This window comes from Lepisma saccharinum, chromosome 12, assembly GCF_977018435.1.
Source record: "Lepisma saccharinum chromosome 12, izLepSacc3.1, whole genome shotgun sequence".
In the NCBI taxonomy this organism is placed as follows: Eukaryota; Metazoa; Arthropoda; class Insecta; order Zygentoma; family Lepismatidae; genus Lepisma; species Lepisma saccharinum.
The window spans coordinates 17,050,270-17,068,296 of NC_139240.1; the positions used below are offsets into that span (position 1 = coordinate 17,050,270).

The 18,027-nt window shown below is 39.3% G+C and overlaps 1 protein-coding gene across 1 annotated transcript in view; it reads left to right on the forward strand.

Moving 5' to 3' along the window:
* LOC145996580 (uncharacterized) overlaps positions 1–18,027 on the forward strand; it is a 171,074-nt gene that overhangs the window by 133,244 nt on the left and 19,803 nt on the right. The window contains exon 4 of the mRNA XM_083133100.1: positions 1,424–1,566. Within this exon, the coding sequence (XP_082989226.1) occupies positions 1,424–1,566 (143 nt within the window). The remainder of the gene's footprint in view (positions 1–1,423; positions 1,567–18,027) is intronic.

Here is an 18,027-nt window from a genome sequence, read left to right on the forward strand (position 1 = left end):
CCGGGTTCGAATCCGGGCCTGGGCATGGATGTTTGTGAGTGTCCATTCATCAATTTCATCATATCATCACTCATCCCCATCTTCGCAACAAATTAGCCAAAAGTGGCAGGTAAAGGAAATACAATAAAGCAAATCAATTCGCGAAACTTAAAATTATTGTTTTAATTTACCTGTTGGAGTTTATAACAATTATAATATATTTTCAATATCCATACTCGTTACAAGTGTGCCAAGATAAATATATAAGTTTCTACTAGCAGTGTCTTCGTCTTCTTTCTTTTTGACTCGTCTACATGATCTGAAGGATTAAGCAACAATTTTAAATGTCGATGTTAAGTGTAAATCTGCTCATTTTGGTGATATAACGTTTCAAATCATAAAACCTTCTCCATGCAAAGTTTTGGGTGCGCGACAACTATTTGAAATGTTGTTGAGGAAGTTTGCGATCTTAATTTCTGGCGAAATGTATTGGAAATTAAAGATAGGCTATTAGGCTAAAACATCGAAGATCTTAGGAATTACTATAACAATACATGCAAACACTGCTTCCATTATAATATCTTGACGACTGCTTACTTTTCCCCAATACAGAAGCTAAACGAAACTAAAAATAAAATACCTTGCACCTCGGCCGCTATCGGCATTCTCCGAACAGTTGCTGCCATCTGTTGAGTGTTTTTTTCGGAAGGGCACGTGCTCCGATTCCCCCTGCTTTTTTCCGGCTTCTTCCGTCGAGCTAGATAGAACAGGGGAAGAATACAGCAGAGGGAGTTCATAGTGCCAGAGGTGCCCCGGGCTCTCGCTGCCTAACCTGGTGAGCTTTTCTTGTCAACATTCGGGGAAATTTGAAGCATTGTGAAGACCTTATGAACGAAAATAGCTGCTTAGTAAAATAAGTATATTCAAATGTAGTGTTTTATTCTGCAGAAAAGAAAACAAATTGAAATTTTTCCGTTTTCGGTTGGGGGTTCGTGTGCTCCGTGAACCCCCATCAGGCGACGCCTCTGGCGGAACTATATTCTTGCGCGAACGTTTAGATCTACATATGCGAAAACCTGCTGCAAAGTTAACTTGACGCACAGCTTAATTTCTAACTGGTTAAATATGTCACTACATTACAAGATAGTTCAAAAGGTTTTATTTTGTATAGGTTTGTTTATTTTTGCTTTTTGTTAATATAAATCAATTAGATATCATAGGTATATTTGCCTTGCTTTCTTCCATTAATTTTATTGCATTTGTATTGTTATTGGTGTAGATCCGCCAATGACCAATTTAAAGAGAGAGAGAAAGCATGGAACACACAACCACACTACTACGATGTGTGTTTCAGATATTATCCTTAGTATACTTGAAGTCAAAACTAATTGCTTATCTTTTGTTGTTGAGGAATTGTAATTTGTGGTTTTAATCTATCTTGCAGCATGTGGAGCAAGTTCGTGGACTGCGTGAAGAGATACACGGAGAAGTGCTTCAACGACGACCGGCGCCAGAAGTTCAACAAGGCGGTGGAAAGACCTGTCGACTCGGTGCACCAGATGTGCATGGTGTCACAGTATCAGACAGGTGGGTTCCTTTGGGAAGAAGAGAGAAGGAGTGTTCTCTCTCTTTTCAACTTACCACTTCTCTATTTTCCGTATTTCTTTCTCCTTTTCACCTCTATTCTTCTTTCTTTACCTGTCTGCATTGTATCACATACAAGAGAGAGAGAAGGAGAGAGAGGGAGAAAGAGAGAGACGGAGAGAAAGAGAGAAAGAGGGAGATATAGAAAAAGAGCGAGAGAAAGAGAGAAAGAGAGAAGGAGAGAAAGAGGGAGAGAGAAAGAAAGATAGAGGAAGATAGAGAGAGGGAGAGAAAAAGAAAGAGGAAGGGAGAGGGAGACAGAAAGGGGGAGAGAGAGAGGGAGGGAGAGAGATTTCCAATACAGCAGAAGCAATTTTATACTGGAAAGAAAGAATAGTAAAACAGCAGACTAGTGTTAAAATATCGAAACGAACAAACCAAGACAAGGCAGTACCAAGATAAACAGAGTTCCGTTTCACAGTAGCATTACTTATGCACACATTTTTACAGGTTGATGATGAAAGACGAATAAGAGCTAAAGATATATTTTTGGTTTGTGATGTTGTTGAACTAATTCGGTAGCCTATGGAATAAGAAACGTTGTGTGAGTGAGAGTCTGGGAGTTACAACATGAAAACTTTCCTTGCTCCGTGTTTTATGTCTAGGCACTCTGAGGGAGAGTTCGTGGAGTGGAATCCTACATCTCAAGTTTCCATTTATGAACTTGTATAGTAATTTCGTATTTCCAATGTATCTACGAGATTCTTGGGTATTGATGTGTAAGTGTACAAGCAGATCTCTCTTTGGTAAGTGTACTCTTTATCGAACGAAAGAGCTGAGAACACTGTCGCTCTTGGAGGTATGAGAGTGGACACCCATGTTCCAGATGGGTGAACACTATTCTAGAATGGGGGACAGACCCAAGGCCAGAATTTTATTTCGGGAGCTCATTCCTTATAAGCAGCCACCATGTAAAGGCGAAAAAAGTGGGGGGGTAGAAGCCCTTAAGATTAATTTATCAGTATATTACAACTTTTTATACATTATATTTAATCCTCCTAAAGAAGTGAAATTAATTACCACCATGCACTATTTCCAACGAAACATTTGTAGGATTTAAGGGGAGGCCTCAGTACTAGAAACCACCCCCCTGGCTACGTGCCTAACGGGGGACACCAATAATTTGAATTATATGGAAAGTGCTATCGGGTTATTGATTTCGGTGAATCTGAACAATAGGCTTAGCATACTCATTGCCTTATTTGTTATGGATATATATATATATATATATATATAGATACAGGTAATGGACAAAATAATATGAACACCAATGCAATTGCAGAAAACTTGTATTAGTAGGGGGTTGCCCCCCCCCCCTTCTTGCCTGAATGGCAGCTTGTATCCTACGTGGGATAGACAAATAAAGGGCCTGTACAGTGTGAACTGGAATACTTAGCCACTCCTCGCACAAAACAGTCTCAAGTTCCGAAAGTGTCATTGGAGGTGGAAACCGATTACGCACTTTGGCCTCCAAAATACCCCACAAAGGCTCAATGATGTTAAGATCGGGGGACTGTGGACACCAGATGAGATGTTCTACCTCATCACTGTGCTCATCAAACCATGCATCAACGCACCTAGCAGTGTGAATAGGGGCGTTATCATCTTGGAAGATGGGGCATGCATCGGGGAACAAAGTCTGAACCATGGGATGGAGGTGGTCACCCAGGATGGTGCAGTACTTCTCTGCGTTGATTCTCCCACGCAGGACGACAAGTGGGCCAACACCATTCCAAGATATAGCCCCCCAAACCATCACAGACCCCCCACCATGTTTCACGGTAGGCACTAAGCAGTCAATATCAAATGCTTCAGCAGGAGTTCTCCACACATAAACACGTCCTGTGGTCTGAAATAATGTGAAAGACGATTCGTCTGACCATATCACATGTTCCCATTGCTGCTGTGTCCAATTCTTGTGCTCTTGGCACCACCTTCTTCGTGTCACTGCATTACGTGGAGTCACCAACGGTTTGGGGATGGCAACTCTGCCATGAATGTTCACAGAATGCAGCTCCCTTTGAATGGTTTTCGTTGATACAGGGTCCTGGAGGTGATTTTTCATCTCTGCGGTTATCTGGGACGGTGTTGTCTTGTTCTTTCGAGTCACTATTTGCTTCAACACACGTTGATCCCTGTTGGATAACTTTGTTTTTAGCCCACTATTCTTTGCAGACGTTGCAGACGTTGTCTTTCCATGTTGTCTGTAGGCTGTCAGAACAGTTGACACTGTGCTCCGTGCTACACCAACAAGTGTAGCTGTTTTTGTCACAGATGCTCCAGCCAGGCGGGCTCCTATGATCATGCCTCTTTTGAAGTCTGAAAGGTCGGACATACCTGCATTTGACGGATAGCTGACTGCTCGCATGCAACTCTCACACCAGCTTCTGATAGACTGATATGTTTGCTTTCATCGCCACTAGATGGTTGAAATCTCTGCTGAGTGTTGTTCCTTTTCCACGACGGCGTATATAGGCCTTTGCAAACCAAGGTGTTCATATTATTTTGTCCATTACCTGTATATATGTGTGTGTGTGTGTGTTTGAGAGAGAGAGAGATATAGATAAATATAGATCTCTATTTCCTTCTCTCTCACTTTCCTCTATGTTTAAGGCATAGAGTTAGTTGTGCCTGCCTCTAGCGGGAAAATTAAACACCACACACTGTTAGTAGTCTCCGTGCAATTTACAATATTATACCGGTTTCCCTATTAATTAAAAAGAACGGGACGCGACCTAAATCTGTGACGATTCAATCTACTCGGAATTGCATTTAGTCCCATCCAGGATTCCTTCTGAGCATGTTTTCCATCTTTTCAGCAGTGGCGGCTCCAAGCTCTCAAGGAACTCTCACAAAACCTTCCTCCACTTCCGTATCTATGTTGACCGCTTCTATCAGGAGGATTGCTCAAGTTTCCATTGTTGCCACTTTCCTAGGTAGGTTCCCAGCTGCCACAGCTCTCGCCACCACGCCATTTGCACCCATCGCACCAGAGCCGGTCCTAGGGAGCCCCGCGCCAGATACAAATCATTGTTTGTGTACGGTTTGTTCCTATTTTCAAGAAGACGGTGTTTGCAATTAAGCAATTGATCTAATTTTTCGTGACTTCATGGATTGCTTTCACATACTTAAAAATATCCAAAATTGCTGATCATATCTAGACAAAGTACTACGTAAAAATTGTGTTCAAGTATTTCAATCGAAAATAGTTAATATGCTATATCCTTTAATTGTAAAATGAGATCATGAAGTGAAAATATCTTATGTAAAACAATGCAAATTCACTACAGCATCAAAATTGAATGAAATTAAACCGTATCGTACCCAAGGTATTGGGTAAGAAGTTACAAGTCTTACGTTATTCTTAAAGGAATGCGGAATAAGCAATTAGGCAAACGTTAGGTGATTGACTTGAGAGACGGCTATGGAATGGACGTTGGAATCGTGAGCGAGCGAGATCGGTTGGTGAGAATACGAGAGAGAGTAAGGACTGCGGATTGTGTGTGAGAGAGAGAGAGAGAAGGGAAGTGGGAAGCGATTATTGGACAAAGGTGCGTCAACAGATTGAATTCTGACAGGAAGGTTGGACAAGTGACAATTGAGAGGACAAGTGTGCGATACGAAATAAAATAGAATTATAGTAGAGAATGTTGTTGAATATGATTAAAAATTGCCAACTTGATAGGTAAAGTAATAGTTTGATATCGAATAGACCCAGTTTGGTGCGCCACGTTGCACCAGCGACACATAGGAAATGACAAAACACTAATTTAGGATCTCTTATTAGCCTCTGGTTTTAACCTTCGACACATTCTACTTATTTCTATTAGGTAATAATACGAAATATAAATTAATTGTACTTCAGATGTAGGAACAAAAATCTCTGATCTTGCTTATAGGCCCCACCGCACCCACCTAGGACCGGCCCTGTGATCACACAATACAAGAGCAATTCCTTAACTGAAGCTGCCAAAAGGAGTTACGGCCATATCCTTATTAAAACACTATTATATTATCATTTTATGTACACAAAGTGCTTCAAATCCAGAAGCTTGTGTGTGTGTGTGTTTTATCTAATCTCACCAGACGCCAGGTGTCGTAATTTCCCTGGGTTCAAATCCTGGCCTGGACATAGGTGTTCTTGTATGTCATCAGGTTTCATCGTATCATCACTCATCCTCGTCTTCGCGATTAGCCAAAAGTGCCAGAAATAATACGATGTAAAATAAACCAAATCAATAAACAATAACTCATATTACCAACTCACGTGGAAATCAACTATAGGCCTAAATCAAATTCCATTTTCTTCATAAGGACGTCAAACATAATTTGTTTAAAAATAAATCTACTAATTGTAGACTGTTATACTTGGAGTGAGTCGCCAGAACCTCCTTAGCCTGCAAGTGTTGCGAGAAAGAAATGTTTTGTTTCGAAGAAGCCGTGAAAGATACACTCCGTACACCTGCATGTGTTGTCAAGATCGGCGTATGTTGCTCACTACACACACCAGCTTTCACGCAATGGACACTGTTAATACAAGGGGAAGGATTCATGCGCGCTGAAATGACAAAATATGCACTTTTAAATGCCAACTTATGCACTGAAATATGTACTATGTATTTCCGAAATATATTAAAATGTACATAATGAATCAGTAAAATTTTTGAGTGCACCGATCAAAATATGTGAAGACAATCTACTTTGACAATAACGAAGATTATTCCAGGTTACGAAAATTGAGACAGGGTGTCTCGATCTCAGGTGGTTCAACCATGACTACTTTTGGGCGATCCTGGAGAAGGGGTGGGGGAGCGGAGCCGGTTGGATCGTGGTGCTGATCACATACGTCGTAGCCATGTTGATGTGCTTTAGGGGGGGGGGGTAAATTTGGACATATATACATCCTGCACATCCCTACAAGTTCGTAAATAAATAATTTCGAGGGTTTTATAATATTAAAGTATTAAAGTAAATTTTGAGCTACGCCACAGAAAATTATACTGAAGAACATGCAAGTTTCGGAGGGGCCCGTACCCCAGTGAACAGAATGAAAAAGACAAGAATTAAAGAAAGAGATATAGGTGTCCCAAAAGAAACGCGGAGTTTCATTTAAGAAAAGAAACATTTTAATTATTTATTAGTTGCAAAAGTTATTACATATTTGAAAGGATAGACATTGCCATTAAATGTGGAAGAGGATATCTGACAAATGTCCTCTGCGACGCATTTAACACACTTGAATTCTTCTGACAAAATTCTGGATCACTTTCTCTCATAACTTCATCTCAATGGCGTCGATAACTCTTTGGAATTTCTGCTTTCAATTCAGGAATCGTTGTTATCTTCGCAGCATAAACTTTGGACTTAATGAATCTCCAGAGGAGAAAAGTCGCACGGTGTGAGGTCGCACAGTTGTTTCATTTGGGGCGCTTCTCCTATCGAAAATGTCAGGTAATTTGCCCACAGTCTCCGAACTTGTAATAAATTTGAACGATCTTCATTCGCTCATCCGTCATGTAGCGCTTCATATGGACTAACCGCAACGTATTTACTACAACATGCGGGGAAAATGGAGCACAATTTATATCCTGTATTAATTTTGGGACACCCTTAATATATAGATAGAGAGAGAGAGACAAGAGATAAAGACATGGAGACAGAGAGAGAGAGAGAGAGAGAGAGAGAGAGAGAGAGAGAGAGAGAGAGAGAGAGAGAGAGGCGCCTGACACAATCTCGGACACGGAACTACAAACAAAAACGGAACTGTAGAATCGTGCCAGGAAGGGAATGCGCATCGTGACTGTGTCGTCACGGTCTCCCGCCACGAAGATCATCCGCCTTGAGATGCAATTTCTGCCACGCGACCTTCCTTCGACCCCCGGAGCTTTACGCCAGGCCCACTCAAGGGCAGGTGGCCCTCGTGCATCAGCGCTGTTCTTTAGGCCCCGTCCTTGCATTGTACTCCGCTGACAAAGCAATTACTTCTGGTTTAAGACGGACAGGGTGGAACAAGACGACAGCACGTACAATCTCAACTCCATTACATAACTAGGAAGGCTCGAATTCAGGTCCTCTTTTCTCATTAATTGTATCCCTCTCTCCGGTTTCTAGACACCATGGACGTTGTTAAGGGGGTCTTGGGGCACTGACCCCCCAGATACTTCCACATATCCCCACTTATCCGGTGGCTTAAAGTAAATTTTACTTTCAAAATTTAAAAAAAAAGCATCAAATTAAAATTTATGAAAAATTGCATTGTACAGGGATGAGCATAATTAACCGGACGGTGTTAAGAATAGCAGAAATAAAGCAAACACGTTTCACTAGAGCATATTATGTAAATTTAACAAATTCTACACTTGTTGGAGATTAATTCAAACAGACACACACGCAAACTAATACGAACCAAAAATGATGTTTTTCAAGTGGTCACCTTGTGATGTTACACAGTATTGGAGTCTCTTTCTGAAGTTTAACATCACATGTCTCAAGACACCCTTCCCAATACTAGGGCCTCCCAGATGGCGTAGGGGTAGCATTGTCGCCTTGTAATCAAGAGGTCCCGTGTTCGGTAGTGGTTGGGATCCCACTTTAAACTGTAGGTCCAGTCCTGATTACCCTATCTGTGCGTAAAGTGGACTTAAAACAAAATCTCCTGCTCCTTCCCATACTCTCAACTTGCTTGCTTTTATTCACTTCGGTCTAGTGAGGGGGGATACAGGGGCTAGCCATGTGCCAACTATTTTTAAAAATACAACTTTCTTCTTCTTCGTTTAACACTAATTATTGGGAAGCACAATGTATAAATTTCACCTCCGATAAAAGCGCTGTCTTTAAGAAAGAAAACAAAGTAAATTTCATCTGTCTACGACAATTAGTTCTTGACTTACGACTTTTTTTGTACTTCGCGACAAGTTTGAAAAGCGCGCGCTTGAAAATGCGCCGGCGTGAACGAGAATACAGGCGTGCGATAGGCCCGGCGGCTAAAGGTTAAAACAGTCTGCTAGTTATGCTTATCCCTGTAGATCACAATCGGATTCATCTTTTTACTTAATGCACTTGTTGTGATATATGTACTTACTTACTTACTTAGTCGCGTCCTCTTCTACCTGCCGGTGTCGAGGGGTTACAGAGAGTTCTCCAGACGTTTCTGTCCATCGCCTTTTCCTGTGCCTCTTTCCATCTTATGCTTCGTTTCTCCAAAATCTCTTTGACACTCATATTCCATGTCTTTCTTGGTCTTCCTTTTGGTCTTGTTCCTTGTGGACGTGCTTCCCATATCTGTTTTGGCAGTCTCGTCTCACTCATTCTGCTCAAATGGCCGAACCATCTGAGTTGATTACGTTCAACTGTTTCTTGTAGTGGCTGAGCATTTAAAGATTGCCGGATGGTTTGATTCCTTATCCGATCTTTCCTGGTTTTCCCACTTATTCTTCGAAGGTACCTCATTTCCATTGTTTGTACATTTTGCAGGTGTTTTCCAGTCATTGTCCAATTTTCACTGCTATATGTAAGTGTTGGTATATAAATTGTTTTATATACAGTGAATTTTGTTTGGGTAGATATTTCTTTTTTGCCTATAAATCCTCGGTTTATCATTTGATATAGCTTTCCTGTCTTCATGATTCTATCTCTTATTTCTTCCTCTTCTTTTCCTTGACTGTTTATAATTACTCCAAGATACTTGAAATTTGTCACTTGTTCTAAAGGTTTGTTATTCAGTTTTAACTTATGGTTTGTCTTTTCTCTGCTAATTATCATTGTTTTAGTTTTCTCCGTATTTATTTCCATATTCTTTTTCTTTAATTCTTCATTAAGAATATTTAGGTTATATTGTAAACTAGCCTGTGTATTAGCTATTAGTATAATATCATCAGCGTATATGAGCTCTCTTAGTTTAATTGATTTCATATTCCAGTATCCTACATGAAATTGTTTCATTTTTATATGGCATTCCTTTATTACTTCATCTAATAGGATTATAAATAGATATGGTGATAGTATATCTCCCTGTTTAACTCCTGTTGTTATTTCAAATTCCTCTGACTGGTGGTTTCTCGTCCTCACGTAGCATCTGCATCCTTTGTACCAACTTTGGATTGCTTTTATTAGGTTTTTATCCACTCCTTTCTTCTCTAAAGATTTCCATATCTCTTTCCAAGGAACTCTATCAAAAGCCTTTTGTAGATCTATAAAACATACATGTGCCTTTTTATTGTATTCTATTGTCTTGTCTGTTATTTGTTGGAGGGTGAAAATATGGTCTTGTACACTTCTTGCTGGTCTAAAGCCTGCTTGACTTTCTTCCAATTGCTCTTCGACATATTTTCTGAGTCTGTTCTCCAGGATTCTTGAATATATCTTCCCTGGCACACTGAGCAATGAGATTCCCCGATGGTTTCTGCATTCTCTATTATCCCCTTTCTTGAAGATTGGGATTATTACTGATATCTCCCATTCCTTTGGTACAGTTTTCTTTTCCCATATAGCATTCAATAGGTTCAAAAACAGTTGCTCTCCAGCATTTCCCATGTATTTAAGCATTTCTGGTGTTAAACCATCATGTCCACTGGCCTTACCTAACTTCATTTTCTTTAATGCTGCTTTTAATTCTTCTACTTTGATATCATTTATTTCCTCTTCTTCATCCTCCATTTCTGTATTTTCTGTTCTTTCGTTTCCTATTTGAACCTCCGTCCTGTTAGTTTGTGTTTCATCCTTCAGCAATTCTTCGAAGTATTCCTTCCATCTTTGCATGATTTCTTCTGGTTTTGTTCTTAGTTTACCATCTTTTCCTTTTATGTATTTTAATGGGCTTTCTTTATCTTTTCTCATGGTCTTTAAAACTTTGTAGAATAGTTTTTGATTTTCTCGGCTGTTCTCTTCCATACTTTCCCCAAATTTTCTCCACGAGTTCTTTTTAGCCTCTAACACTTTCTTTTTGACTATATCCCTTTGCCTCCTATACTCTTCGAAGCTTTCTAAATCATTAACTGATAGGTACTTTTTCCACAGTATTTTCTTGTGCGTGACTTCTTCTTTCAGCTCATCTGTCCACCATGCCGTTCTTTTCATTTTGTTTCCGATGTATGTTGTCCCGCAGCATTCCTCTGCAGACTGTAGCAAAATCTTCTTAAATTCATCCCACAATTTATCTACATCTCTTTCTTCCTTTTCATGTTTCTCTTGTATCTTTGCTTCTATTAGTTGCTGATATTTTTCTTTAACTTTTATATCTTTTAATTTATATGCCTTTATTCTTATTTTATTTTGTTTTTCCTGTCTTTTTCCTTTAGTTTTTAGCACTCTACTTTTTTGTACTACTCTTTCCATTATTAATAGTTTATGGTCACTCCCAATTTCCGCCCCTCTTTTGACTCTGGCATCTCTTATCTTTCTCATCGTATTTCTCTCTACTATGAAATAGTCAATTATAGATTTTTCCCTTCTTGTTGGTTCTTCCCTAGTGTATTTATGGATTTCTTTATGTGGGAAGTTAGTATTTACCACTACCATGTCATTTGTTACACATAGTTCTAAGATTCGTGTACCATTATCATTTAATGTCCCTTCTCCATGTTGTCCTATTACCTGTCTCCATTCTTCCATATTATTTCCTACTCTTCCATTTAGATCTCCTACTATCAATACTTCTTCCTTTCTTTCATCTATGATTTTCTGTAGTGAATCATAGAACATGTTTTTATTCTCTACTGTATCATCTTCATTTGGACCATAAACTATTATCATTGCTATATTTTCTTCTTCTTCTTTAATGTTAACAATCATTATTCTCTCACTTATGAATTCCCAATCTATTATATTGTTTTTCTTTTCTTCGTGGATCAGAAGTGCCACCCCTCCTCTAGCTCTTTCCATTCTCGATACTCCACTATATATCAGTACATATCCGTCATCTAACTCAATTTCTCCATTTCCTTTTTTCTTGGTTTCAGTTAGGGCTAAATATTTTACTTTGGTGTTCTTCATTTCTTTTACTATTTCAACTTCTTTTCCATTAAGGCCTCTGATGTTCCAAGTTCCAAAAGTCGTATACCTTAGTCCTCGCCAATTATCTTTCCTATAGATCCGTCCGGCCAACTCTCTGTCTTTTCTTTTAATCATCTTTATTTAAGAAGTGTAGGTGATTGGCCTGCAGCTTCCTAGCATAGTGAAGGGGCTGCCTTCTTGTTGCTGCTATGCCAGCAATGGGGTTTGGATGTTTCTCCCCTTTTTCTTTTGTGGGCTCTATGCTCCAACCTCCACTTCCTTGGAGGACCTGGGATTTTCTGATAGGGGTTTACTCCCCTTAGAAGGATCGGCTTCTCTATGCCTAAGAGTTCCTTCCACCCTTTGGTTTTCTGTTGGGGTGACCTTCCCCTAGCCTTTGGAGATCCCTCTCCTCCCTGCAAGGCAGCAGGGACAGTGCTTATTTAATGGCGGCACTTTCTCGCCATGTCATAGTGCTGTTATGGGGCTTTTCTGGGATTTTATGAGGATGATCTTGCCATAATCCTTCCTCCCCAGACCTCAACAGCACTACCGCCTCGGTCCGGGACTGCTTATTTGGTATTTCCTTATTCGCAGCTAACCACCATATCTGATGGCCGTTCGCTATCCGCCACCTGCGACCCGCCCAGTAGCTGAGGCTCGCCCTGGGTGTGATATATGTACTAACATATAAATAATAATAATAATTACTACTACTACTACATATATATATATGGATCTGGATTTATCTTTACACTCTCCTAAAAAGTCTCCTGGATACACTCCTGCATCTAAGATAAAACAGGGTGTATAGGGAAGTTCAGTGCAAATATAGTGGATAGTGTGAAAAGAAAATCCAGAGACTGTCCTGGTTCTAGTTCCAGTCGTCACAGCTTCGCTCGCTTGCATTAACTGCAATTACCAGAGAGCAGGGTGAAGAAGGAAAGCTGACACTCGTGTACTCATCTGACAGAGCTTACACCCTTTGCCAGTGGCGTACGCAAGGGGGGGGTCTTACGGGGTTTAACCCTTCCCCCTTGAGCTTGTAAAATATTATGAAAAATGCTGTGGAAAAAAATTGAACTGGCCAATTTATCACAGTCAAAGATGTGCAACAATACAATTACTATTATTATTACTACTACTACTAATAATAATAATAATAGTAATAATAATTTGAATTATTATTTCCATGCAGCACGGAGAAAAGCACAGCATTCCAAACACACGGGTCTTTCAGAGTGAATGCCTTGAAAATAAACACGAATTCTTGAAAACAAAATATGAGGGCAACTGTGATTTAACAGAAAGAAAAAAGAAAATGAAAAGTTCAAGAAAGAGAGAGGGAGAAAATAGGAGAAGAGAAGGCAGGACGGGACTAATTCGTCTCTCAAGAGACCTCTCTTCTTCTTTTCTCTTTTTTCATCTCTCCTTCTATCTCTCTCTCTCTCTCTCTCAATCCCCCTTGCATCTCCCACCTTCTTATCCTTCTCTCGTTTCTCCGGGGGAGAAAGGCGGAGGGAGATAGAGAGAAATGAAGAAAGAGAGAGAGAGAAGGGGGTTCCTGACCCTCTCTCTCTGTCTTCCCCCACCCCTCCTCTCTCCTGGGGGAGGGAGAAAGTACAGGGGTCCTATCTTTCTTCTCTCTCCTTCCTCCTTCAAACCTTCTCTCTTTTTCTTTCTCTTCCGGTATCGAACCCGAGAGAGAAGTAGGACACCTCCCTGTCGAGAAGAAGCGGAAAGAGAAATGAGGAGAGGGAGAGAGACCTTCCCCTTTCACCCAGAGAGAGAAAGAAAGAAAGAAAGTGGAACTTAAAAAATAAAATAGTTGTTTTGTGTCTCAGTTGCAACAATGTTCGTACGCAGGATTTTTTTTCGGGAGGGGCTGGAATAGTAAATGCAGGGCCGGCGGAAAGGGGGGGGGGCGATCCGTGCCACTGCCCAGGACGGCAAAATTTGAAGAGAAGAAAAAAAAATAATCCTATTAAAAACTTGGAAGTTATATTATTGTATTATATAACTTGGAACCCACCGTTTTGAAGGATCATATCAGTAGTCTCACTTGAAAACCACTGAGTGCCACAAGGTGGGAAAGCAAATTCGATGCCTTAACTCCGTTGAGATATCAAGTGGGAGAGGTATATGATGCGCTCCTTCAAATAAGTGGCGACAATAAAACCGTCCAAATGGTCGCACATGAGACTCAATGTATTGCAAACCAGTTGTGTGGCTTTACATTCCTTTGCTCACTAGTTATCTGGTATGACTTTTTACTCTACGTAATGTAAAGAACAAATATATTCAAAACATTAATCTACGATTTCTTAGATTCTGTTTTATTTCTTGTAAACATATCAGCGCTTTGAAAAAGGCAGGAGTGATGAAAAATTTCAAAGTTTCTTAGACGCCACTTGGCAGCCTGGCAGAGCCTCCCTCCCTCCACTCTTGGGGGCGTTGGGGGCGGCGACACACAGATGGGCAACACTGTACAGGACCGAAATCGAAAGAAAAAGAAGTTTCATTATGATGAAACTGTTGAAGATCCACAAAAACGGTACAAAGTTGATTTTTATTACCAGGTCTCAGACGATTATTTTAGCTCTAAGACAAAAATTTGATCAGCTTAAACTTCATAGTGAATTTTTCAATTTATGTTATGATATTAGCATAAAGACATGCCATCTGATCTTTCGTCTGAAAAGTGTAGAAAACTTGCCTGCCGGAATGTTAACACATGAAGGCTACTGAATTAGAAGATGAACAAAAGTGTTTTCGTCTACAATAAAATAATTACTCCAAAGGAGACCTTAAACTGATAAAGGGTCATGATTTTTGCACCTAATGTGAGGGTAGAATTTCGAATTTATTAACTTTGTCGGTAACCGTGGCAATGGCAAACGAAGTTGTTTTTTTTGTTTTTTTTTTTGGAAATTGAGGCTATTAAAAATATTATATTCGGTCAATCATATCTGAAACACGTTTGTTTCCATTTTATGCAAGATAGCATTATACGAAAAAGAATATTACATTCAAAGGTAAAGGGGTAAATTCCCTGTGCATATAGCACCATGTCATGAAGGCTCAATTAGGGGATGTGGGGGGTAGGGCCACACACATTCTCGATCTCGGCCATTTTGTTTGATGTTATCAGCACCACCCTCCGGCCGCCTTACCTCCCAGGGTTGCCCCCCGGTACCCATTAATTTGAGGCTGGATGAAGCCCAGAGACGCTTTATGCGGGAACAACGCGGAAAGAATTCTGACCTTAGATCAACCACATTTTAAAAATCCAATCATTAGAGGAATGCAAATTTCGTTTATGATGAAAACACGAAATATGAAATAAAATGCTGTAATGTTCATTTTTCATGTTTCTGAAAGGTGTGAGGCACATTTTTCTACCCTGTTTTGTCACGAAATAATGCGAAATGAACTGCAAAATGCGAAATATACTCTTAAACACGAAATTTACCGTTTATATACCGACGCGACCCTTTCTAAAGTCTGAAGTAAGTATCCTGTGAGTTATGCAATTCACGGAAAATTGATTAATTCTACTGTGAATCTTTGAGAAGCTAAAATTGACCCCTTTACACAGGAATAAACTTAATATTCTGGTAACTACATGAATGTGCTATTAGAAGGGATAAGTTTATTTTGTGTAATAAGTGCAGTTTTTAAATCAAATTTAGGATTATATTCACAATTTTAAAACCAAAATGTCATTTTATATACCACTTTTGATGTGATTATTCACCGCTATAACACCGAAATTTTATTTTATTTACCGCTTTTGAACCCGAAATCGACTCTGTTTTTGTACCGAAATTTTGCTTTTTTATTTACCAAAAATATGTGCCCCTACCAATCCACAGACTTACAACGGTAAACATATGAAGTCAAGCCTTCATTTCTATGGGCTGTTGCGCAACGGATTATTATTATATATAAGATACGTTTAAGAGAGAGAGAGAGAGAGAGAGAGAGAGAGAGAGTTTTCATAAAATATAATAATAATATGAAATTAGTGTCGCATTTTCTATACTTTAACTGTGGTCGAGCGAGACATCCTTTTGTGCTTAGTAGTATAGAAATAGCGTAACAAGTCTCATTATTTATTTTATAGTTTGACGTTTTACTTAGGAATATATTGATTTCAATATCCATTTACTGCGTAATGACGGTGGGGGGGGGGGGAGGACGTTCGAAAGGAAGCGGAATCTGCCGCCGCCGCCCAGTGCGGCAAAATGACTAGCGCCGGTCCTGAGCAAATGTGGGTAGTACATAAAATATTTCGTATTTTTAGAGCTTTTCAGTCTATTAAAATTGTATTCAAAGACAAAAATGGTAATCGGGACTCACTTTAAAAGAGGTTTCGCATTTACATATTTTGATTCTTTAAAGTTCTTAACGGATTTTTGTTTGAAAATTCTGATTTTCTCAAAATTTCGGTAGGGTCCACCCCTCTATGTACGCCAGTGTTCAATGAACATGTTTTTTTTTGTGTGTGTGTGTGAACACTGAGAATTAACTAAAGAAAGTTCTTGGTTCGTTGTAAGAGGCTAATGTATAGACAAAGGCTAGGCGGACAAGAATACAGTCACCAGTCCGCCTTCCCATTGGTTACCGCGGCACGTTTGAATGTCTCTCTTTAAAATGTGTCACCTTGTTGACTACACAATTATTCAAACAACAATAACCTTAACTATTGCAAAATATTTTGTTGGTAAGAACAGAGAGACAATCCAGATGTGAATTATCGGGTACATTTATGCGGGGAAGAAGCCGGAAAAATTCCAACCAATTCCGGGAATCGAACCTGGATCTCCCACGTGGTTGTCAGACGCTCTACCAACCAGACCACCGCAGCTCCTCGGATGAGTTCCATACTTTGATTATTTCAATCTATTTTAATATATTTTCTTGTTTTTGTGGATTTACATCCGAACCAGTATGTGCTTCCGTTGGCTATCAAACCTGGGACCCTTTCATTACAAGGTGACAAAATTTCCACTGTGTATTCAGTTAAGCATTCCCAACAGGAAGACTTACACAAAGGATCGGTCCACCTGTTTTACATTTATATCATAGAAGAATATGCCAGCTATTCCTAAGGTTCGAGCAAACACCCCCCCCCCCTTCCCACAAATTAACATTCCGTTTAAGGGCTAAGAAGATAAAATTGATAAATATCACATTTTTATGTTATTCCCATTTTGCACAACACATTATAGTTAATTTCAATACAAATGATAAATTCCAATTAATTTTTAAAAAGTAATCAGTGAAAAATATTTTTGATATGCTTCATGAGACCTCTCCGATGGCGTAGTGATAACGTCGTCGCCTTGTGATCAAGGGGTCCTGGGTCGAATACCCAGTTGAGGTGCATGGCACAGTGGTTCGGGTTCCACTTTAAACTGTAGGTCCAGTCCCGATTAGCCTTTCTGTGCATAAAGTGGACTTAAAACAACAATTCAATTCAATTCAATGTTATGCTTCATGAGAACACGCACGTGTGTAAGACCTCGTTTCATTAATCTTCCACGCGTGGGCAGCAAGAATATTTAATGAGAAAAATGATCAGCAGCAGGAATATTTAATGAGAAAAATTATAAAAAAAAGAACACTAAGTTGCTGACCAAGGCAGTTTATTAAGACATAAAAACACTTAACATGTAACGTTTCAACCCTGTATCAGGGTCTTCCTCAGACAGTCCTTATCTTGGACGATTTCGTCCAAGATTTCATCCTATCGTCCAAGATAAGGACTGTCAACATGATGTGTTTTTGTATGGCTAGTCACCCTGCTATGTGTATAAGCTATATCTTTCTGTGTGTGTATTTCTTCATTTTAGTTTAGTTCTTCGTCTGAGGAAGACCCTGATACAGGGTTGAAACGTTACATGTTAAGTGTTTTAATGTCTTAATAAACTGCCTTGGTCAGCAACTTAGTGTTTTTTTAATATGGAAACAAGGCTTAATTATATTACAAAAGAATAATGATCATTACAGAGCATAGTTTGCCCTCCAATCATTGCTCCTTAATATTCTCAAGAAAAATATGTTGATATATAAATATAAATTTATTTGTGTATAGTTGTAATTATTAATTTCGGTAACACTCTAATTGCAATGCTCATATATGAAATTTGAATTTATATACCACTTACATAGGTAGAATATTCTTAAACACAGTAAAAATAAGTAACTGAAGTAACACTGCTATCAACATTACCGAATGAATGAATCATGATAATAAATAACAATCTTTTTCCAGTAAGCACAACTATCATACTAGGGGCTTCTCTTGTATAACCATGTGGTTGCTTAAGTATTTTATGCAGAAGTAGCGCAAAAGTAGCGAGTAGCGAACAGGAATAGCGTAGCGAGCTACTTTTTGGAAAATATAGC